Genomic DNA, 24,860 nt, shown 5'->3' with positions numbered 1-24,860 from the left:
TTGGAGACTATCATAACGCATATACACAAGAGGACTGAATTAAAGTAACATAGTTAACCTTAATTCTGGAATTTCCTAACTTTTGGATGCTTGACTTTGTAACCTTAATAATGACCTTTTAATATACAAAGGGTTTGTGCGTGTATAATTTCTTAGGTTTAAAAAAAAAAAAAAAAGGCAAAAAAACCCCCCATATTAACAACCATATACAAAAGGTACAGACAAGGGCAATGAAAAGAATTAAGGGCATTGAACAGCTTCCTTATGAAGGGAGATTAGAAAGACTGGGACTAATTCAGTTTGGACAAGAGGCGACTAAGGGATGTGATAAAGGTCTATAAAATCATGAATGGTGTGAAGAAAGTGAGTGTTATTTACGCCTTCACATAACACAAAAACCAGGGGTCACCCAGTGAAATTAATAGGCAACAGGTTTAAAACAAACAGAAGTCCTTCCTCTCACAGTCAACCTCTGGAACTCATTGCCAGGGGATGTTGTGAAGCCCCAAACTGTAAATGGATCAAAAAAAGAAATGGAAAAATTCATCATCAGTGGCAGTTAGCTAAGATGGCCAGGGATACAGCCTCATGCTCTGGGTGACCTTAAGCCTCTGACTGCCAGATGCTGGGACTGGATGACAGGGTCACTGGATTATTGCCCTGTTCTGCTCATTTCCCTTGAAGCATCTGGCATTTGCCACAATTGGAAGACAGGTTATTGGGCTAGATGGACCATTGGTCTGACCCAAAATGGCCATTCTTATGTTCCTCAGCAGGATAGGGACCATTCAATCCACTGCACAAACCTCTGCCACCTCAACCAATGGAATAACTGATATCAGTAGTCAGTTGCCATCTGCTATGTGGACCAGCACTAGAGGAGGATGGACACTTTGCCAGTTTTCACGGAGAATGATAGAGGAATGGTGGAGACTCAGGAATTGTGGGTCCCATTCCAAGCCCCGGAGAGGAGTGCATTCTAATGGGCACAGACTCTTCTGTCCATTTCCTATGTGACCCCTTCTGCCTCTCCCCTCCAATCTGTCCCTGTCCCAGTCCTAACCCTCCACCACCCCTCATCCCAGTCCCATTCTCCACATTTAAGGCTTTTCATCCCAGTCCCTGTCTCCTTGCCCAGCAAGTCATATTCTCCCTCCACCACCCCCAATTTCCTTCTGCCCAGTCTCCTTGCCCAGGTATTTCCAGTTCCCTCCTCTCAATTCCTCATCCCATCTTTCTCCCCCACCCTGACCTCCAGTTGTGCAGCTCCCATCATCCCTGTCCTAATCTCCATCCCCAGGATCCTTGTCCAATCTCATTGTCCCCCCTCCACCATCTCCTTGCCCAGAGAATCCCAGTTCTGCCCTCGCACCCCGGTTCTTTGTCAGATTGGTTTCCCTTCCTTTTAACATCTTCTCCCTGCCCCCACTGGTTTTCAGTCCCAGTCTCTCCCCCAATCTCCTCATCAAATTTCAGTGTACCCCAACAACCTACTGGTTCCTTCTGTTTCCCTCCCCAGCTCCCAATCCCCCTGCCCAACCAATCCCAGTTTCCTGCCTGCTCCCAGACCCAGTAGCCTTCCAGCCAGTCTCAGTCTCTATTCCAGCTCTCAGTCCCAATCTCTGAACTTTTAAAAGAAAAAGTCACTAGAGTTTTACCAAGAAAAGGTTGCAAGAATTTCTGAACATGGGCAAAACAATGTATTTTTCTCTACTTTTGTTTTCAGAATTGACTGAACCAAAAATTCAACTTGAGGCAGACATCCAGCATGGAAAATTTCACCCCAAGTCGTTAAAGTTTGGCAAAGTTATAAGCCACTGAGAACAGGGTCTTATAATGGAAAATGTCAGATGGTGTCTCCCCCTCCCTCCTGCTGCATGGCCTTGAGGGAAAACTGTAGCAAGCCAGTTAGAGAGTTCAGCAAGTAGTGGTATAAGCAGCCAAAGCAGGAACCTTTGGTTATTTGCACACTCAGAGAACTTTCTACAGTTTTGACTGGACTTTTTCTGCCCTGGGTTGATTGGCTGCTTGCTCCAATCCTTCCCCTACACCCTCCTTACAATCTTTTCACATCAGCTTCACTCCACATTTGATGCTGTTACCAGGGCCTGACTCCATCATCTCTCTTATCTCTTCCCCTCCTAAATAACCTCACCCCCTCTCCAAAAAAGGGACATTTACTGCCTCCACATAATTCACTATGGTTTTGTGTTATACCCTTTTCCCCACCCTGTGTCAGTCCTATTAGATTGTAAATTCTCTGGGGCAGGGACCACCTACTATTCTATGTTTATACAGTGCCTAGCACTCTTGATTGCCCCTTAGGGGCCACCATAATAAACATGATTAATAATAAATCATATAAAAATACCATATTCAAACTATGTTGTAAAGTTATTTTTAAATTTACTTCAAGGTTCTGCTGCCATGAAGGAACCACTCTTGTCTTGCTTTCATGAATGGTAAATGATACCTGAATTTATTGAAAATGTAAATGTATTTAATATCAAGTGAATGCAGGAAATGGGAAACAGCAATGTGATCTCCATCTTAAAGATTAGTTTCAATTTTTATTTATTTATTTTAACAAATGAACCCAATTTAGGATTTTACTTTTGGGAGAATCGTTTTCTTTTCAAAGTTTTTCCTTATGCTCTAATTTCACTTTTCTCAAGGATGTACTAATTTGGACGATGATTATGAACTGAATGTGAGTTATGCAATAGGAGCAGGACTGAGCCCTGGCTTACTTATTTTACCCTTAGACAGTCCAGGTTGGAAGAACACAGCGGTTCTCGTTGTCTCCATCTTTTAAACTTTTCTCTTTGAATTTCTACTTTCCCTTCTTCTGTATCCACTGCAATATGGGATAGACACAGGGCTTTGCTGGAGTGTTTTAAAATTAAAACTGTTGATATCAGCTGCTCTACGCATCTCTTGGCATACAATACTCTGCTTTCAGCTGATCCCTACAGATTCACAGCAGATTGAATCATTGCAGAGCTCTCTCTTTCAGAACTGGAGAGCAGAAAATTGAGTCCAAAGCTGACACCTGATGTAACTACACAGAGACCCCCTGCTGTGGCTTTAATGAGCTAATTTTGACTAGACTGTACCTAGTTATGCAAATAAAAAGATAGCAATACCACAATGAAAATGTAGGTGAGTACAACATAGCCATTCTTAAGACTGAGCTTTCTATTTCATGATGATTGCTACAGTGGGCAATATCAGAACAAAGAGCACCTCCAAATCTACTCCACTGATTATGAGACTTGTCTTATAGTAATGCAGCAGAAAGCGGAAAGGATCCTGGGGAGCTTTTGAATCTCAAAGGCAGTTAGCTCCTGTTCTGACCTCCTGAAAACCAGCTTGTAAGAAAAAAAGTTAATTAAAGACAAGGCAATATTAGTGTAGCCAGAAGGTGAATTAGCATGTGATTATTGCAACGAAGAGTCCTGAACTGTTCTTGGTCAAATCTGAGCCTATTCTCAGGTCTGACTTTGTGTTTTCCTATCTACTGGCTGTATGCATACTAAAGGAAAAAGTTTCCAACTTGGGTGCCTGAAATAGTTGATCATATTATGCTTCCACTGAAATCAATAGCATTTACAGATACCCAGCACCTCTAAAAAAAATCAGGCCACTTACATGTTTAATATGGAGTTAGGTGCCTAACTTGAGGCAGTAAAGTTTGACATTTTTTGCCATATAGAAATTAGGCACCTTAGATCATTCCAGAGTCCTTTCAGCAATACAAAGAGCCAACCAGGACTATACTAAGCCACCTCAAGGAAATTCTTTTGTTAATATGCTACACACCATGTTGTGTATTGGAGAACAGCTGTGGTTACTTTGTTATAAATTTATTAGGTCTACGTTACACCAATTAACTGTAAAGTAGAGGTGGTTGGGAATTTTCCAACAAAAGATGGTTTGTCAGAAAATACCCATCTGTTGACCCCAAAATGTTTCCAAGAACATAAGAACGGCCATACTGGGTCAGACCACAGGTCCATCTAGCCAAGTATCTTGTCTTCTGATAGTGGCCAATGCCAGGTGCTTCAGAGGGAATGAACAGAACAGGTAATCAAGTGATCCGTCCCTTGACGCCCATTCCCAGCCTCTGGCAAACAGAGGCTAGGGACACCATCCCTGCCCATCCTGGATGATAGCCACTGATTGGCCTATCCTCCATGAACTTACCTAGTTCTTTTTTTAACCCAATTATAGTCTTGGCCTTCACAACATCCTCTGGCAAAGAGTTCCACAGGTTGGCTGTGGGTTGTGTGAAGAAATACTTCCTTTTATTTGTTTTAAAACTGCTACCTATGAATTTCATTTCGTATCCCCTAGTTCTTGTGTTATGAGAAGGAGTAAATAACACTTCCTTATTTACTTTCTCCATACCAGTCATGATTTTATAGATCTCTATCATATCCCCCCTTAGTTGTCTCTTTTCAAAGCTGAAAAGTCCTAGTCTTATTAATCTCTCCTTATATGGAAGCTGATCCATGAGAGGACCTTCCCTCTTAACCCATGACACCTTACTTTGCTGAGGGACCCTGTCAAAGGCTTTCTGAAAATCTAAGTACACTATGTACACTGGATCCCCCTTGTCCACATGCTTGTTGACACCCTCAAAGAATTCTAGTAGATTGGTGAGGCATGATTTCCCTTTACAAAAACCATGTTGACTCTTCCCCAACAAATCATGTTCATCTGTGTGTGTTTGACAATTCTGTTCTTTACTATAGTTTCAACCAGTTTGCCCGGTACTGAAGTTAGGCTTATCGGGCTTTAATTGCCGAGATTGCCTCTGGAGCCTTTTAAAAAAATTGGCATTATATAGGCGATCCTTCAGTCATCTGGTACAGAAGCTGATTTAAATGATAGGTTACATACCACAGTTGTCAGTTCTGCAATTTCACATTTGAGTTCCTTCAGAACTCTTGGGTGAATACCATTTGGTCCTCTCTTTAGCTTTTTTCTTTGCTCCTTCCTGCTCAGGACCTAAATGAAATTCAAGCTTTAAATGCTCAACTCCTGCATTGCTAATGGGAAACAGCTAAGTGAAAGATATCCTCTTCCCCCTTTTATAAATGGTAACTAGACTCAAGGGAAGAATAATTTGTATCCTGTGGCTCTTATTAACTACTATCAAAAGATCAGATTCTTAAGAACTGATTTTTTTAACAGGTACAACATTCTGGATTGTAAGGGAACTAGGAAGCTCAAGAGACACACTCATCATATAGATCAAACCAAAGAGAAGCCTGAATTTATAAAGGGACTGAAATGTTTGTGAGGTTCAATAAATGAACTACAAACACCAACAACTCTCTCTTTTTGAGACTGAGTAAATGCTGGATTAAACATAGCTAGGTAAAAAAAAATCTACATCACAACTATGAAACTAGAAAAGCAACTAACTACCTTTCTTTCCATCATAAACTAATGATCAGATAGGATGACAAGTGTTAATTATTTTTTTCTTTTTTGCCAAGGGACCATGTCCCTCTTCACATTTCTTTATGTTTGGTCAAAAGATAAAATACACTGGGAGTCAGATTCACTAATGCTGTTGAAGGAAGGCGTAAATTAAAAGTACTGTGCCACAGGGTTAAATCACCTGAAGGAAGTCATGTGATATTAATATTTTAAAGCTTCAAAATGGGCACACAGATTTTCAGTCAGAAGTACTATAAATTCCTTGATACATGTAAAAATATTGTTGAGAAATACAGTTACGAAGCAATGAAGAAAAATACACATAGCATATAAGTTTATTCTTTTTGATAAACTGAATAAGCACATATCTACTGTGATCTACAACATGTGTATGTATTATCCCATGGTAGCAAGTCTAACATCCATGTCTACCCAGATTCCTTTATGTCTTTACACCTACAGTAACTCCTCACTTAAAGTTGTCCTGGTTAACGTTGTTTTCTTGTTATGTTGCTGATCAGTTAGGGAACATGCTTTACAGTTGCACAATGCTCCCTTATAACGTTGTGAGGCTACATTAACAAAAATGTGTTAACTCTTGAGGGCTCAGCCGAGTGCTAGTTCAGCATTTAGCAGTAAGGCATTCCCTGGGAAATATCCCACCCTCTGACTTCACCACCTCAACCAAGCTTCATAATCATCATTGCTGTGTATAGTATTAAATTGTTTGTTTCAAATTTATACTGTGTGTGTGTGTGTGTGTGTGTGTGTGTGTGTGTGTATATATATATATACATATGATATAAAATATAGTCTTTTGTCTGGTGAACATTTTTTCCCTGGAACCTAACCCTCCTATTTATATTAATTCTTATGGGGAAATTGGATTCGCTTAACATTGTTTCACTTAAAGTCGCATTTTTCAGGAACATAACTACAACATTAAGCAAGGAGTTATTGTACTTGTTTCTAAACCTCCCCCACCTGCATGGCAAGCTCTCTCTATTACTCATTGCCCCCCTCCCAACTTTTTATTCAATGCCACTTGATCAGCTTTCATCTGGGGTAGCATTTCAGCAATACTGTTTGGCACATTTCAGAGTTATAACCTCTCTGTTTTAAATCCAGTTCATTTTGTAATATCTTTAAATATACAATGATACCACACAAGTAATTGAGAAATGACTATACCCATATGTATAAGGATGTATTCTAAAGGGTTTCCTTTATTAAAATAAACTCCAGCTCAAAGAGAAAAGCTTGAGCCACTTACACGTGACAAGTTCTTGGGCTAAATATACATCATGTATGTACTTACATTTTAATTAAGAAGTGTGTTGTACAAATTTTTTTGCTGTTACTATTCTAACAAGATGACAAAACTGAATGTTTTGTAAGGGAGTTTGCTATAGTCTAGTTAAGAATTTTTTTTTTAAATATTCAACCTTTTAATTTTGAAATGTCGTGGAACATAGAGCAAAATCACCTTCATTAAGAACATCTTATTGTTGCAAACCAGGATATTATAAACACAACACTATTGAAAAGATAAGGGTAATTTATAAGACTATCGGATGTTCATGTATTATACACAATAAATAAAGGGCAACTCTGAATTACAGGACTAAAGGTCTATAAAGTGGTTTTGCAATGACAAATCATGATAGCAAAGCTAGAGTCACCAAGATCCAGGGATGGAATTATAGCCAAGTAATTCAAACCGTGCCTGTTTTATATTTTATATATTATGAGGATTCCACATAAAGCATCTTCATTTTCAAACAAAGCCCCAGCTGCTTGTTTTGAAAAACGTGTTTGAGTGCCCTTCCTCTAAACACTACCAGAGCAGCTTTCATCTTAAGACGTAATGCTGTGGTTTTCCTCTGTACAAGTTAAGAAGCAGCTTTCTTTGCAATGTAACATTCTAGAAATCTTTCCTTTAACATATTTGATGTCATTCTTGTGACTAAAGTGCAGGGTGCAGTCATACTTGTGAATTACAACACTTTTTGTTCACAGCAAATAGAACAAGAATAAAGCTGCTTGTCATTTGAGATGATGCAAATAATATAGGTACAGTATATACATATCCATTGTCTAAATCAGTATCATATGATTCTGTTTAGACAGTTGCTAGCCCATTAATACGTTTGAGTGCCAAATACTATTGGTCCAGCTAGTAGAGCAATAGTGTGAAACTATTTTTAGTTACATAAATACTGGTGATAAAGAATATAGGCAAAGAAGTGAGGGTTGTCCAGAGGCTCGAGCAGGAGATAGAGCTTAGGGATCCCTAAGCGCTATTATTGGCACTGCTGCTGATCTGTTGCATTACTTTAGGGAAGTCACTTAACCCATTTGTATCTCATTTTCCCCATCTGAAAATGTCATTAATAGCCACAGTTCCTTACATGAGTGTTTGAGGTATAAACCTGTTTTTACTTAAAATGTTTTTAGATCTTCAGATGAGATATTAAGAGCAAAACATTGCTATTACTAATTAAATTGCATTTTGCATGCTAAAGGAGGGGCCTTTCTTCACCCTTCCCAACGCAGCACCTTAAAACACTAAACCTTAACAGTTTGGTTGATATTGATCAAACTTTTGGAAGAAATCAGTTGTTTTCTCCTGTTAAAAAGAAACCTATTCAGTCATAGACAATCCTGTGTTACTATTCTTAACAGTAATTTTTAACATGACCACTAGATGGAAATATTGTACTTACAGTTGGAGATGTGGCTGCAGATAACAATGGTAAAATCCCTCCACAAGCAATGATAATATTGTCTACCATCTGGGAAATGAGGTGGATCGTGTTGTGTACAAAAATAATGTTTTCATTGCTATTGACAAAGTCCATTACAGATTTTGTAGAATGACTAAAAAAATAGGGAAAAAAAAAAGATATTAGAACACCAATGTTTTTTAAAAGTTTAGATTCTCTGTTTTTTGAAACCCGAACTTGAATGTTTCCTAGTTGTATGGTATTGTCTTTGTAATAATAAAAAGATAAAATTAAAAATATTTTAAAATACTGATAGGAGCTAGTCTAGCATAATAACTTAGTGCTATTTTTATTTCATACCAGACTATAACTATTTCTATACTATCCGTTATAGAGCCCAGACTCTGCCAATCTTAACACTGTTTAGTGCCTTACTTCACAAACAATTCTGTTGGAACCAATGGGACCGCTCACGGAGTAAAGTACTGTACTGTCCAACATGAATAAGGGTGGCAGAATTTGGCACTTAATGATATCTTTTAAAGCAGCTCTGATAATAACGAATGACCAGATTGTCTACAAGAGAGGTCTCCAGAGTGATCTGTAGACCACCAGCAGCCCACAAAGCACCTGCTGGTGTTCTTTAGAGAGTTGGTTGGTCACAAGTGTAAGCTTCTCTTTATTTCCACTTGCTATATTCCACTAAAAGATAGCTAAAAATATAGAACTGTGTTCCTAATATTAATTTTCCATGTTAGTAATAGCTGTAGATGACACAGGGATCAAATGATAAACATGAGACACAACCATCCCCATGGGAAAGTGTCCATAGGACAAATTACTTTCAAGATGTAATTCACATTATGAAAATGTTTAGGAGCGTTTGGTCTATTGATGTTATGTGCTTGTCCATAACACAGCATGAGTAATTAAATTACCCAGTTCGTGAAATTAGTGGCCAGTAAACAAACAGTATTGGCCTTAATTGCAGAAGGAATTACAAACTAAACTTCTAATTTGCCTGTGAATTTCAGGGAAACAAAGGGGGCAAAAATAAGGTGATTGGTATAAAAAAAACTACTACTACTGACTATTTTATAGTACCAGGTTTCAGAGTAGCAGCCGTGTTAGTCTGTATCCGCAAAAAGAACAGGAGTACTTGTGGCACCTTAGAGACTAACAAATTTATTAGAGCATAAGCTTTCGTGGGCTACAACCCACTTCTTCGGATGCATATAGCATTTTATTTTATAGTAAGGTCACACAAACGTGGAAATTAAATTTAAGCCAATTGGTAATCTGATTTAATTAAGCGAATTCTCAACTACTGATAATACAGCATTACAGCCTTTGCAGAATGAATTATGCCATTCTGGGAAATAGATTAAATAGTGCCTGATGTACCGCTGGACTTTGACTACAAGTAGTAACTATTAAGGTAGTTTCTTTGCTTAACTAAAAGGAATCATAACAGAAGAGTCATCACGGTGAAAAGCAATGTATTTAAGCAATACATTCTTCTTTTTTAAAATGGTAAACAGATGCTTTTTAAAAAGGCACAAGATCACTTGCACTATTTTTTAAATTTTAAAAATGTGTTAAATACATAAATGAATTAGGATGCGATGACAAAAAATATATAGTTAATAGCAATGTGGCCATCAAGGCTAATCAAGACAAAGCATGTCTTTATTGTTTTACAATTGGAAATCTTTACAGAAATGAAAACTTGTTTATAGGCAAGCTGTGACTGCCTACTAAATTCTCTTGGAGGAGTCTCTGTATTAAGTCATAAGATAGATGAATTATTCAAGCACAGGGTGAAGACTGGTGTGTGGAACAAATATTTCTGGATTAAGAATGCAAACACCTCCAAACGCTAGTAGTGGCTACTAAAAATAATGGTACAGATATTTGTCATCCCCATATTAAATGTAGTGGTTACTAATAAAAAGTCCATTAAGATACAGTAATTCAAAAAGGATACATGAGATACTACAGTTTTTATCCCTCACAAAGAATAGGAATTAACTGAGGCATGTCAGATACTGCAATAAGGTAAGTCTGGTAAAGCTGACTTTACAATGGAAATTTACCTTTAAAAAAGTAGTTACCAATACGTCTTGTGTCTAATTATGTCTTTACTTCGCTGATAAACACATACATAATAAAGTTAAAAATAAGAAATATAGCTTTTCTACCTTCTCCAAACATGTACATCTGTTTCTAATGCAAACAGCAAATCTGTCAGCAGCCTCTGGTGCATTGGAGACCATTTAAACTCTGGAATACGAAACATAGTTGTGCGTGGACCTGGACTAAACTGGCGTCGTTGTTCTTCTGTCATTGGCATTCCTCGAAATCCCAAGTCAACTCGCAAGTCTCTGTCTTGCTGGGTAACAGACCGACCTTGCACAGCCTATGTTAACAAAAAGTTCAAAGTTTGTGTTAAACATATGCAATGAATTCTAACAATGCACATGGATAAGATTTGGAGAAGGAGGGGCTATAATTGGAGCTGAAAATAAAAAAATAAAATATACCAGTAGTGCCCTCCAGATAAAGTTGGTGTCATTTGATGTAGCCTCATTGAAACTACTCTGATTTACGCCAGCTAACAATCTGGCCTCACATCTGGGCCTTCCTTTCAGTTGTTTAGTGACATTTTGCATTTCAGATTCCTCAACGTGCACCCTGAAGGGATTTTGTTTGCAGTGTGTTTATTTTTGGCAAGTTGATCCTGTCTAGATATTTTGAGGGAAGTGAGAGAGACACTCTATACCTCGGGGGAGCGCCCTGTAACCCCCATATTTATATATAATTGTGATCATGCAAATAAAGCATGCCATGTGAGGTGTCAGGGGAAAGGTTATGATCTGCTGAAAGTCATTGTTCTATTTAAATATTGCATATGAAATTATAAGAATTGAGTTGTATGGTTTTCACTAAAATATGCTGTTGGTGTGGGAAGTGCCCAGATACTAGCTCTCCAGATATAACGACAAGGGAGGTAACTAAAGCCTGGGTGGGTGCTGAGCAGATATCACCAGCCATTGTCCAGCAGAGGAGTTACAATTCAATGACTCACAGGAGACGACGTGAATCAGCAATGCCCACCAGAGATGCCTGGACTTGTGTTCTCCAAGCACATGGGACTAAAGGTATAAAACAAGACACAATGGCCCCATGCTTGGCCTTTTCTCCTCCACACTCCCCACCTATGCTGCAAGCAACAAAGACACTCGGAAGACTGAAGACTCCAACAGAGGATACTGGCCCAGGTTTCAAGGGTGAAACCTGTGTACTGTGATCTGCAATATCCAGTGGGGTGAGAAAAACTGCTTAATCTAGATGTTGCCCAGTCTAATAGGGTTGAGAGTTTAGACTGCATGCTTATATTTTATTTTGGTAACCACTCTGACTTTTTGCCTATCATTTATAATCACTTAAAATCTATCTTTTTGTAATCAAACTTATTTTACTGTTTATCTTTACCAGTGAGTTTGCCTGAAGTATTTGCTAAATCTGCTCAGGTTTACAAAGGCTGGTGGTATATCCATTGATGAAGTGGTGAGCCAATTAATAAACTTGCACTACTCATCTTGAGCAGTCCAAGATGGCATGTTCCTGAGGTACAAGGCTGGAGCTGGGAGGATTTGGCTGGTGTCTCTCTCTGTGTGATTCATGAGTGGCTTTGGGAGCATTCATGCAATCTAGCTGGGGTGTGGGGCTCCACATGCGGTTGCGCTGAGTGATAACAGCATCTGGAGGAGTTTGCAGCTTGTCACTAGCAAAGCATTGTGAGAGAGAGCCTAGGCTGGAGAGTTAAGGGGGCACAGCTGTCCCACAGTCTCAGGCTGTACCCCGGGGATCCCGTCACAGGGGGTATTAATGTATACTTTTTTAGAAGGATCATCATCATAGTCTTTTTTTCTCAGAAGTACAAATCTAGCTTTCCAGGTATCTTGTACCTGATTGTGTCTTAATTGAGCAAGTTTTCTGGCGTACCACGACAGCCTTTAGTGTCTCCTAGCAGGTGGCTGATTTGTGGGTTATATAGTTTTAATTTCTAGGTAGTCCTGAGCGGTTTTTACTTGGTGAACACACGCAAAGGAGAAAAAGGAATTTAGTGTGATACACAAGATTACTGGGAGGAAAATTTTAGAGAAAGAATTTAAACTGAATGTTAGGAAAATCTTCCTAATGATGAAATCACCCAAAAAAGAAATAGTAGAAGCCACATTGCTTGGGATTATTTTAAAAGCAGACTAGACAATACAAAAGAAATTTTATTGTAAGGAATAATATAGCATTAGCCGAAGATGGATTGGGTGATCTTTTCTTTTCGTCTTTTCTATTCTAAATGAAACAAATTTAGAACAAGTTGCTTTAAATGGCATTTTAGTTAGTGGATTTTTTTTAATCACACTCAATTGCAAATTCCTGAATACTGCATGCTGATTGTCAGGAAAAAAAGACATCGATGGTGTATTTATTTTTGCATTGTAAAAAGCAGAATAGTACAGAAACCCAGCTCTAAAGTTCACTTGATCTTTAGTCTGAAATGTTGTAACCTCCATTTTGAGAGCAGGAGAGGGACACATTGTTAACTCAATTGTCAAACTGGTCTGTTAAGATCTACATTTCTGCTGCTACTGCTGCTTGTCTATTTTATATCTCCTCAGAATAATTTTTACAGACTTGATCCTACACCAGTGAAGTCATGGGATTTTTACCATTGATTTAAATGAGACCAGGTACAGCTCCTAAAACCTGGGAGACAACAGTAATTAAAATAAAGTATGTGGGAACAAAAGGAGGAGGAAATTTCACCTAAAAATGGAATTTGGAAATATCAAGAATATTTACACAAGTTGGAGAGATCTTTCAGTCTTGAATTCTGTGGCCATAGTTTTCCTAGTGATTATATAAAATATCTGTACTGTGGTTTAGTCTTTTTCTGCATCACATACTAAACAAGTATTTAGTATTTAGAATAAACACTTTTAATTTTAGTAGTTTTTAGTACCCTCAGTAAGGATAAGGGTGCCATTGTGCTGGGGACTTCTAACTCGAAAGATTAAAGAGATAGTCCCTGGCCTGATGAATTTACAATCTGAACAAAAGGCAACAAGTGAATTTATCAAAGGAGGGGGGAAGGGAGAGACAGGAGAAAACACAAGAGTAACAGTGACAAGATAAGATAGCGTAGCTCTGCCTATTTTATTATCTCTCTATATGTATAGATCCATATATAGATATTGGTTAAAACAGGAAAGAAGAGGAATATATCCCTACATCCTTCTCCCTTTGATATTTTAACCAAAAAAACCTACACTACACAATAGAAGCAATCTGTTCCCCATTACTCCCCGATTTCTCAGTCCATTTGCTGATTTTCCTGGAATCAGCAGTCTTTGTTTGATGATTTAGACTAAGAATAAAAACCATCTGGCAACTGAAAAAAATCACAGTTTGAACAGCTTTGACACCTTCTTCTTTACTAAAGGTTTTGGGGTTTTGTTTTTCTCTATTATGCAGAGTGACTTAAAATGTGGCAGATCCTATACCTTGCTTGAGGTGCTGCAGTAATTTTGAGAAGGTTTTCACCAATTTGAGAGTTTGCATACAAAAGAACCCATGCTCCCTCTCATGGCACTTGTCAATGCATAAGTCAATGTACTGTACCTACATGCCAAATGCAGGAAGTGGAGGAAGAGGCTCAGTATCTCTGCTCACTGAAGCTTAGCATTACTCTTTTTCAGTCTCCTTGTTAAAGGAACGTTCTTCTCCCTGAACAGTAGGGGTAGATACAGGAAAGCCAGAGTCTGTTACTTTGAGAGGAGTACTGTAGTTTTTGTGGGGAGGGAACTGCCTTCTGGAAGCCCTGAATTCTCAATATCTGAGAGAGACTACTACAGATTCTGGAGTTCTTCATGCAGCAGTGTTCTTCAGAAAGACAAGGTAGCCTTAGATGTCTGATCAGATGATGACCATTGTGCTGCTACAGGTATCAGTATTCCTCTCAAGGTGTTCCTGATGCTATGTTAAGTGGTGCGTGCTGCAAACTACTATACATAATCCTACCAGGCCAGCATCTGTATCAGCTCTACCTGTCATCCCTAGTTTCAAGGGACTTGGTTGACTACTGAATCCATCTGACCACCTCTCTAGAGGAGTAACCTGTGTACATGGTTGTTTGCAGAAAGTTGTTTGTTCATTTTAAAAGTTCTCTCTAAATCAGACTCTCTTTTTGCCAAGTAAGTCTTTACCAAGAATCCTTAAGTGGATGTGGCAATCGCTAGAGTGGCAAGGTGATGTCATCCATTTCCGCACTCTGGAGATTCTCAGCAAAGATCTCAGTGTCTTTCTGTAACACTGAATACAAGAGCCTCCATGATGCCAACAATGTATGCACAATCCTGGAAGTGAAGTCAGGCTTATCCTCCCACTTTAGCAGCTTGAAACAATCTTTATCCTGTACCTGAGGATCAGGTAATTCTGGGACTGTCAGTATTCCTGTAGGGGGAGGGGGAAACTGAATTGAAGTGCTGTCTGTTGAGACACAGCCTCATGGTGGTGGAGTGAGACCAGTGGTGTAAAGCCTGGCCATGGAGGGAGACAGTAGGGCTGGAAGGTGGGCAACAATAAGGCAATCCAAACTGGAAACTGAGTTCCTGTTTCCCATGCATATGTGAATTGTTGGCCCAAGTTGATGATGTTTGCTATTGTCATGCAGAGGGCACAGGAATGTGCCCCGGTGCACAGCAGGTAAGGTGAGCAGCAGTGGCGAGGAAGAGAGGAGAGGAATAGTGACCAAATGAAGTTGTTCTGGCCTGGAAGCTCTTAGAACTTCAGCAGGGCCAGCCTAGAACCTAGGAGGGGCTCTAAGTCTGGTGGGCTCCTTGGTCCTACTGTGAAATCCGCAGAAGAGGTGGAGAATTTCCAAAACCCTAGGCGCTCCTGACCTACTCAGCAGAGCATTGATTGTGTATCATAGTAAAAGAGATTGATCTGTTTTCTGCCTAGAATTCATAGCCATTAAGAGGGCTTGGGAAGAGAGATCTTGTCTGCTACCTTGCTCCTTTTTTCCTGAGCATGATCCACTAGATACCTTGAAGGAAAAGAAGGATTTCCAGTGGCTACCTTTGGTAGTCAGGTAAAGCTTTCCCAGCATAGTCCTTTGGGGGTCTGAGAGAGTCAGATATGTTGAAGCCCTTACCAGAGACCCCAGTGCAGAAACACAGACACAGACTAAGGATGTGAATAATTCTCTTTGGGCACAGTCAGGGAAAGCCATATACTGTGGGTGTTCCATTATCAGAAGAGTTTCTCTGTAGTTTAGGAACTTCTTTTCTCTATGCTTCACTGCATCAACCCATAAGAGTACAGATCTCCTCATATGTTGGAGACAGCAAGGACTGGTAATGATTAGGGCTCCGTGTCTGTCATGGAGTTCGTGGAAGTCACAGATTCCATGACTTCCCACGACCTCCATGACTTCTGCAGTGGCAGTGTGGCTGACCTCAGGGTCACCCAAGCAGCTGGCTTCTGAGACCAGGGGACAGCCTCACCAGCCGCAGCTAGAGCAGCCGCGGGGACAGCCAAACCAGCCACTGCTCGGGCGGCCCTAACAGCGGTCCTGGGGCGGCCGGAGCAGCTGTGGTCTGCTGGCCCCGGCCGTGGTCCCTGGGTGGCTGGCCAGAGTAGCTGCAGTCCGCAGCCCCCCAGAAGCTGGTGCTGCAGACAACGAGCAAACCCAGCAGAAGCCCCCCCACGTGACCCCCTCCAACATTAGTTACAGGTATTTTTAATACAAGTCATGGACAGGTCACAGGCCGTGAATTTTTATTTATTGCCCATGAGCTGTCCATGACTTTTACTAAAAATACCCATTACTAAATTGTAGCTTTAGTAATGATGAGATAGTAAGGCTCTTATATGCATAGGATATTACCACCAAAAAAGTTTTGAGTACTGTCTCCAAAGTTGAAACTCTACCCAAACACTGATTGGCACAGAGAAACAAAGAGAATTAAACCATAAGAAACACTGGAATTTATATTTTATTATACTCTGTCTTACCAAAAAGCCTAAGTAAAATACAGCATGGTTGTAGCCATGTTGGTCCCAGGTATTAGAGAGACAACTTGGCTAAGGTAATCTCTTTTACTGGACCAACTTCTATTGATGTGAGAGAAGTGGGTCCAATAAAATTATTACCTCACGCACCTTGCTTAAGTAAAATACAAACATTTCTAGCCTTAAAACAGAAAAAAAGAATTTAGATGCATACAATAAACGTTTTTAATTATTAGTCACATTATCCACAAGAAATAAATCATGTGGGCTAATAATATATTTCTCCAGCAAAATTTTTAAAGTGATATTCCATAATTGCAATGAGTGAGATTTTCTTATGGTAAAATAACATCATTAAACATGGACCAACCATTTTGAAAATAAAAATGTTTGCAAGACATATTTCTGATATGATGCTAAAAAGAATACCTTTAAAAGTTGGCCACAGCAGTGATTAGATATACTTTTGTGATTGGATTAATTATCCTGTAATCAAATACATATATGTCACATACGGATATAATTATAGCACCTCTAACTTACTTGGGTTGTAGTAGTTGTCTGGATCTTCCTTATCTCCTTCCCTGCTTCTTTACCATCATCAGATCTTTCTGTATCTGATATTATACTTCCTGCATCAACATTAGGTAGACTTTTGCTACCAGAAGACTCTGTCTCCAGGGTTGTAGCTGTCATCTCAGCATATTCTAATCCTTTGGATGATGAAGCTAACTCCCTTTCAGAAAGGTTGCTCATTCCATCTGAAGTGGTATGAATCTTGAACTCCTTATCCTCTATTATACTTGAAGTACATGTTATATCTACACTACCAGTCATGTGAGCAAGCAATCCAAGATCATCACTTACACCAAGATGCATTTGAGTCTCTTGTACATTTGGAATAGTAATGTGATTACTGGAAAGTTCAGGGAGAAGTTTCTCTTCTTGGTTGGGTATTTTATCAAAAAGAAATGAGGTATTGTTAGTAGAAGGTTCATCTTTCTCGTCAGCCAGTGTTATCAAAGGCCCATTATCCTTCTCTTCGCTTTTCTTAATGATACCAACACTACCATGGACATTGTTTTGGAGTTTCTCAACAGCAGCACAATATACGTTATCTAAAAGGGATTCAACTTCCACGAGGGCACCATTCTCTCCAGTTACCAGAGTCTCTGGTGATAAATCCATATCATCAAGCTTTACTTCTGTGGCTTCTACCTTTTCAGCTTTTATATCAACTAACAGATCATGAACCTCAACATGTACACCCCCTCCTGGTCTATCTGAACTTCCAAGCACATCATCTGACACCTTTGTAGCCATGAGCAAGTCCCTGGTATCTCTGCTGACAGGGTAATCTGTTTCACTTTCTGGGCTTTGGCTTTGTGAAAGGTCTTCTATCTCTCGAATTTCCAGTCCACCTTTTGCTCCTGTTGTCTGAGATGAAAGGCCTGAGATAGTGCTCACATTCCCCTTTTTCCCCTTTTTTATGTTCTCTTCCTCTTGCCTTTGATATTCTTCATACATTTTTGCTAGATACTCCTTGTGAGCTTCATAGGTGACCTTAAATGGAACATGACAGATCATAATTTCAGAGTAAATATATACTTTATCAATTTGGGGGGGGGGGGGAAATCAATAGTATAATTAATGTATAGTTCATTAAACATTTCACAGCAAAGAACTCACACTAATAAAGAAAAATGCTAAACTATCATGCCCTATGCTATCCACAAGATGGCACTAAATCACTTTACATTGTATCTACTGTATTACTGGCCCCTTTGGCTTAGGGAGATATTGGGATCAACAGAAACTCCAGAAACTAATTCTTACCTTGGAATGTGCTATAGAAAGAGTATCCACCCAGACCCTCCAGCCTCCCCATTCATATTTTATTGCATGATACAAGAGAATACGGAAGATGTTGTACACCATCTCTGTGATTTTCTGTTCTTCAGAGTTCTTAGGGTTAATATATCCCAGAGAAAACATCCAGTCCTGCCACACCGAACACTGAAGTAAACATCTAAAGTAAAATAATTAGGTCAAAATATATCCAAATGAAATTCAACTTTTTTTCATTTTTTAAATTCAGATGAGTAAAACGGGATAAAAAACAATTGAAATAGCCTCTCTCCTATGAGCTTCAATGTAATCTTAATAGATCACTTATTTTTGTTTTAAATTCATGATCTTAAAATGTTAAGTAAAGCATTGTGAACAAAACAAAAATATCTATCACTGATTTAAAATTAACTACCGGATGTTCATACCATTTGTTTTAACCACATATTTATTGCATATTATGTAAAACTGCACATTACAATAGTCAAGACTTTTATCCAAAATTTCTTGTGTGTTAACGACATTGAGTGTGGCAACAGGTGACCTATTTCTGTTATTGGGAGAAATAATATTTGATTTACATACCTTCTGTTTTCACGACTATTACTGAAAAGTTTTATCATATCAGATAAAAACAAACGCCGAACTTCCATCAGCTCTGCACTTGGTGTGGAATTTTTTAACAATGTTGCCACCACTTTAAGAATCACTGTAAAAGAGCAAATATGTTACATAACACATTTTTAAATCCCATCCAAAAACCAGCTGTTGAAATCATAAAAGTATTGAATAAAAGCCAATTTTCTTTGAAGTATTCAACATATTAACTGCTCTTGCAATGTGAAATAACACTTTCTTAAAAAAACAACCTCTCGCCATTAATTTGAAACAAACAAAATAATCTCCTTACTTGGATTCTGAATTTTCACTGTAGAATCTGGCTCTGGATGTGGTTTATGAACAACTTGAGTGCATACTTGTTCTGTCAAAATCTAAAACAAACCAATTATTTATTTACCATCTATTAATTTTATAGCATAAACTTCAAATTTCTATTTGATCTTATTGTGCTGTGGTTTATTATGAACAATGGAACAATGTGTGTGTTAGGCCTTGATACAAAAAATGCTTTAGTAAAAAAATAATATTGCTGCAACGATGCAAAGGAAGAAAGATTTTAATGACAAACCAATCCTGAATGCTAGGAATCAAGTTTTCATTATAATATATTAACAAATAAATGTATTCTTGGACAGCTATGAACATTTTAAAACTGTTTTTAAATGTTAAAGCACCCCCTCTCTTCTGGTTCCAATTCACCTTAATATCTAGATTATTTTTATTAGAGTTCAGTATCACCGCAGAACATTTTGCTGTAAAACTGTCAAAAATTCACATATTTCCACTACAGATAGGTGTCTCATATGTGAACATTTTGTAAATGAAATCTTGACTGACTTTTGTGTAATAGTATTATTAGTTTGAATATACAGATCTGTTCAAACCATATGCTGCCAAAAAAACGGTATGGTTTCAGGTACTGATTCAAATTAAAGAAAGCCACAGTTAATAGAAATCTATATACAACTACGCATATGGCTCAATACACAAAGAATCCTGTAGAGAATCTAAAAACTGAAGTCAGGGGAAATGTTCTCTACTATATCAAAGCTTGATGATATTGACAATTAAATTGGTTATTTGGAGTATTGGGAATATATTTTACTTTTGTAACGTAAAGAATGTAGCTTCTTGCTCTATTGTAAGTGTTAGTGATATGTAAACTATTATGTAGTTTTACTATGTACAATTCAAACTATGTTTCACCCACATTTAGTTCTACTTCAGAGTCTGTGTTAAGTGACTTCAAAATTCAAATGCTGTAAGCACTTTGGGGTCCTTCATAAACTTAATATATGGCAAAAGTGAAAAGAAAAGCTGTATATTCAATAGATTTTACAGAGGTACCGAACATGAAATGTTGCTCAAACTTTTGAAAACTTATCTCAGGGCACACCTTTCTAAAAATATCTGTATTGATCACGGAAAAAAAAAAAGTCAGACCTGCATTACAGCCCCTATGAGGGTATGTGCACAAGTACATGTATAATTAAGATTCAGCATATAATGACAGTTATTGTGTACACAAATGAAAAGTGAACTGTGCAGCTGATCATTTGTATGCAGTTACTTTGAGTATGTAATTGAAGTAACAGCACAAATTAAAGCCCAGTCCAGCAAAGCCATAAACACATGGTTAACATTAAAAGATGCATTTTTACCAAAAATATTTTATTAAGACTAGTCATAGTGATAGTGATATGGTGCTCACAGATCAACCCCTCTGTATATCAAAAATGAAATAAAAATAATCTCCCCAACTACGTAGCATCCAGGAACTAAAGAGAAATTAAATACTACTGAGGTTGAATAAATTAACTAATAGTCAATTAAAATTTCTCTGTCAACTAGAATAATAAAACTACTTGCACAATGTCAAAACTTTTTCAGTAGCTACCCAACTGCCCCCTTTTCTCTCCTGTCAATCAAACTACTGGTCCTGAATTCAGGCTGCATCGTTTGCTAGAATACAGACACCCCCATACAAAGTCATATTAGCCTCAATTTTTGATAGAAAAAAATTCCAGCTTTGTCAAAGTTGTTTTCACCTAATATTTAAATCATATTAGGGTGGGTAGAAATTAGATTTTTTTTTATTTAAATCAGATTTTTTTGATAAAATGTTGTTGAGGAAAAAAACTATCTAAAGATAGTTTTAATTAAGATACATTATAGCTCAAAGATATCTCATCATGAAATAGGGATTATAAATTCTAATTCTATAGTATGAGACAATATATTCAAGTAACGTTTAAGAAAAGTTTTGTAAATGAGTTCCAATAGTTCATGGATTAGGGACCCAATCTTATGAGGTTCCAGAGGCTTCTGTATAGATTATTTAGGTTAATCTTTCTATCCAATGGGACTCAGTGCTCAGTCTAGAAGATACCATCAGAGATGCTTAGTTTTGCAGTTCTCAAATTGTGGATTTGTGTCTCCAGAGATAACATGCTTGTTAACAGCAAAAATGGTTTTAAATAAAATAAATAAATAAATAAATAATATATAGAGAGGTGAGAAATAACAGACCTCAACCCTATTGTCCCTCCGCAAATTTGTGTGCACAGAGTCGATCCCTTTCCTCTCTCTAAAAGTGCAAAGTTTCAAAAAGTTAAATGAATAAAAGATTGTTGGGGGTGGAATAGATCTGGACAAGGAGAAGAAGTCTGGAGATAAATGTGAGAAGGGAGGGACAGGCAGTAGAAACAAAAGTGAAACTGTTTGAGCAGCATATTCCAAAAGTCTTGAGGTCTTTCCAAGTGTAGCCTTCATTGATTTGAGATCTACCATACAATTCTCTCACTAGAAGGGAAAACCTATAATGGCAGCAGGCCGTAAGAGAGACCCAGTTTGGGAATATTTTAATGAAGTCCCTCTACCTGTGGGTAAGATTGGCATGCGTGCAAAATGCAAACAGTGCAACAAAGAAATACCAGGGCTGGTGCCCGAATAAAACAACATAATGAGAAGTGTTCCTTCTCAGGAGGAAGCTGCATTGAATATGATGAAGTTAACATATCTGAACACGCAGGATCTTCAGGTTGGTAAACTTTTTTATTTCATACTTCTTTCTTAAGGACTGCCTGTCTTCCTTCTGGACTATTCTTGAATTCTCATGTTTGAGCAAAAAATATAGCTGTTACTCTATAGTACTATCATTTTAGATGCAGTTGTGATAAAAAAATAAATAGCTGAAACAGGCAGATCTTCCTTTTGCAACTTCACCTTTAAAGTAGTTCTGAGTGTTAGTGAATGCAATGAGTAGTACTAAATGAGCAGTATGGTAATAATAATTAAATAACTGCATTGACTTTTTTTTTTTTTTTTTTTAAAAGGAGAATCCATCCTCAACATACAGGATTCTGAAGACTATCCTGACAAGATCACCATTATTTTATATAGTTTCAGAGTTATCTGCCAATGATCATGTTTCAGTCACATCATGTATGTCACATAGCCACAGTATATCACCTGTAGCAAAAAGAAAAAAAAAAACCTCCATCATCCAGAAACCACCATATATAAATTTGTGATTACAAAAAGAGGTAATTGATGAAAAAATTGCCCGGTTTGTTTATGTAACAAACTCTCCTTTCCATATGATTGAGAACCCACGCTTCATTAACATTGTTCAGTCATTAAGACCAGGATACAGTCCACCCAACAGAGCAGATATCATATGCAAATTTCTAGATAAAGTGTATGAAAGAAAATTGAGCAGCGTGCAAAAGGTCTAGAGGGTGAAATTGTTAAGCAATGTCCACAACGATCCCATTGTATGCGCTTGTGTGACAACAGAAGAAGGGAATGTCCTCCTTACAGAAACAATTGATACATCAGGAAATGCACACACAGCAAAATACTTACAAGTAGCAGCAGTAAAAGCTATAACAAACTGTGAAAAAAAATTCACATGTCTAGTACGCAACTTGGTCACAGACAGTGCTGCAAATGTATCCAAGATGAGGAGAAATTATTTAGAAGAGAGTCCCAAGTTAATAACAAATAACTCAGTTGCAATGCTCATTTGATACACCTCCTAGCCAAAGACTTCAGTGTTCCAGAAATAACAGCTAATGTTGTTGAAATTGCAAAATACTTCTGTAACAACCACTTTGCAGCAGGTGCTCTGAAAAAAGTGGGAGGAACCAAGCTAACTCTCTCACAAGACGTGCAATAGAACTCAGCAGTGGACTGTTTTGAGCACTATATCAAGAACTGGCCTAATCTGATGACAAGTTAGGAACAAAATCATGAAAAAATAGATGGCACTATCACAGCCAAAGTTCTCAGCATTGGGCTTAAGAGAAATGTTGAACACATGCTGAGTACCCTGAAGCCTATTTCTGTATCCTTGAACAAAATGCAGGGAAATAGCTGTTTTATTGCTGACGCTGTTGAAATTTGGAAGGAACTGAGTGAGATCTTAATAAGAGAAATATGCAATGACAGAGTTAAATTACAAGCATTAAAGAAACGAATGGGACAAGCATTATTTCCAGCTCATTTTCTTGCAAATATTCTCAATACTCGGTACCAGGGTCAAACCTTAAATGCTGAAGAAGAGGAGTTGGCTATGACATGGACATCCAGCAATCACCCCTCCATAATGCCAACTATAATAAACTTCAGAGCTAAGGGTGAACTATTCAAGAAATATATGTTTGCTGATGATGTTTTAAAGAAAGTCACACCAGTGAACTGGTGGAAGTCACTTAAGCACTTGGATTCAGGGACTGTTGAAGTGATAATCTCACTTTTAACAGCAGTAGCTTCTTCTGCTGGTGTAGAATGAATATTTTCTTCCTTTGGACTAATTCATTTCAAATTGAGAAATCATTTGGGACCTGAAAAAGCAGGAAAGCTTGTTTTTCTTTTCCAGATTATGAACAACAGGAAAATGAAGGTGAAGATGACTGAGTTAGCTGCAGAAGCCAATATTTTAAGTTTTTCATGTTGACCTGGCTGACACAGTCAATTTAATTTTTGTTTTTTAAAAAAATGTATTTCATTTAACTATTTTAGTTAAAAACAATTTTAATAAAAACAAACCAGATTTTAAAAAGCTTGAATGCTTAACTAAATTCAAAAAATCATATGCTTCTTTTGTTAAATTATTATATGTTTGCTATTGAAAAAAAAATCCAGAATACATAACGTCGTTGTTTCAGTTAAAAATAAACAATTTAAATGTCTGTCCTGTGATGATTAGCCTGTTGAATTGGAGATAGTTCACCTCCCAATGACTTCATAAATATCTGCTTCAATTACCTTTGGTAAATGAAATAACCAAACAATCATTCATTTTCTGATATAGCTGTAAAACTAATCTGAAAAGTTTTCAAAATAAATCACTGTTTAAAAATGTATAGTGTGTCCCTTCTAAAAATGAAATCTACATCTATCTCTGAGTTGTGAAGAATATGTATTAAAGTTATAACAACCAACAAGAATGCACTTTTATGTAGAAATCCATGATTAAGGAGAGTCTTCCTGACTAGTAATTTAAATCAAATCCACCCTGAATAATATCCATAAACTATCCTAGGTGTTTCTTAAAAGTGGGCTCTATCCTAGATCAGGAGAAAGGCATAATCACATGCCTTAGGATACATCTACACTGGAGTTGGGATCATGCTTCCCAGCGTGGGAGACAATACTAAAAATAGTATTGTAGACAGAGGTAGCATGGGTAGCAGCTTGAGTTAGTCACCTAAGTACAAACGCACCTGGACCCCCTAGGTATCTATATAGATGGCCCCAAGCCACTGCACATGCTACCCCGGCTACACTACTGTTTTTAGCAGGCTAGCTCAAGCAGAGCCCACACTTAAAAAAACCCCACCTAGGATAGTTTAAGGACATGATTAAATATTAGGTGAGAACTTTTGATGTAAGACACAGCTGGAAGAGTTTTGCAACAGAAATTGGTGCAGTGTAGTGCAGATGCACTTTGGAAAGAAACTTCATGAACTTCTACTAAGCAGCCACAAGTGCTACAGAAGCATATTCATAAGTAAAGTGGAGCAGATCACCTCAAGCTATGTCTATGCTAAGAATTAAAGGCATGATTTCTACACATATTTGTGCTAGCCCTCATCTGAACTAGTACAATAAAGACAGTAGCGTAGC

At 37.9% G+C, this 24,860-nt stretch overlaps 1 protein-coding gene across 1 annotated transcript in view; it reads right to left on the bottom strand.

The window, feature by feature from the left end:
* Window positions 1-24,860, bottom strand: part of LOC113406807 (neurobeachin-like) — a 942,582-nt gene that overhangs the window by 631,654 nt on the left and 286,068 nt on the right. The window contains exons 18-23 of the mRNA XM_029911985.1: window positions 19,018-19,099; window positions 18,693-18,816; window positions 18,096-18,288; window positions 16,803-17,822; window positions 10,379-10,596; window positions 8,178-8,331 (exon numbers count right to left, since the gene is read on the bottom strand). Coding sequence (XP_029767845.1) covers window positions 8,178-8,331; window positions 10,379-10,596; window positions 16,803-17,822; window positions 18,096-18,288; window positions 18,693-18,816; window positions 19,018-19,099 — 1,791 coding nt within the window. The remainder of the gene's footprint in view (window positions 1-8,177; window positions 8,332-10,378; window positions 10,597-16,802; window positions 17,823-18,095; window positions 18,289-18,692; window positions 18,817-19,017; window positions 19,100-24,860) is intronic.

The sequence above is a fragment of the Terrapene carolina genome, unplaced genomic scaffold (genome assembly GCF_002925995.2).
Source record: "Terrapene carolina triunguis isolate 2854851 unplaced genomic scaffold, T_m_triunguis-2.0 Scaffold141, whole genome shotgun sequence".
Classification (NCBI taxonomy): domain Eukaryota; kingdom Metazoa; phylum Chordata; order Testudines; family Emydidae; genus Terrapene; species Terrapene triunguis.
This window is presented reverse-complemented; position numbering and strand designations above follow the sequence as displayed.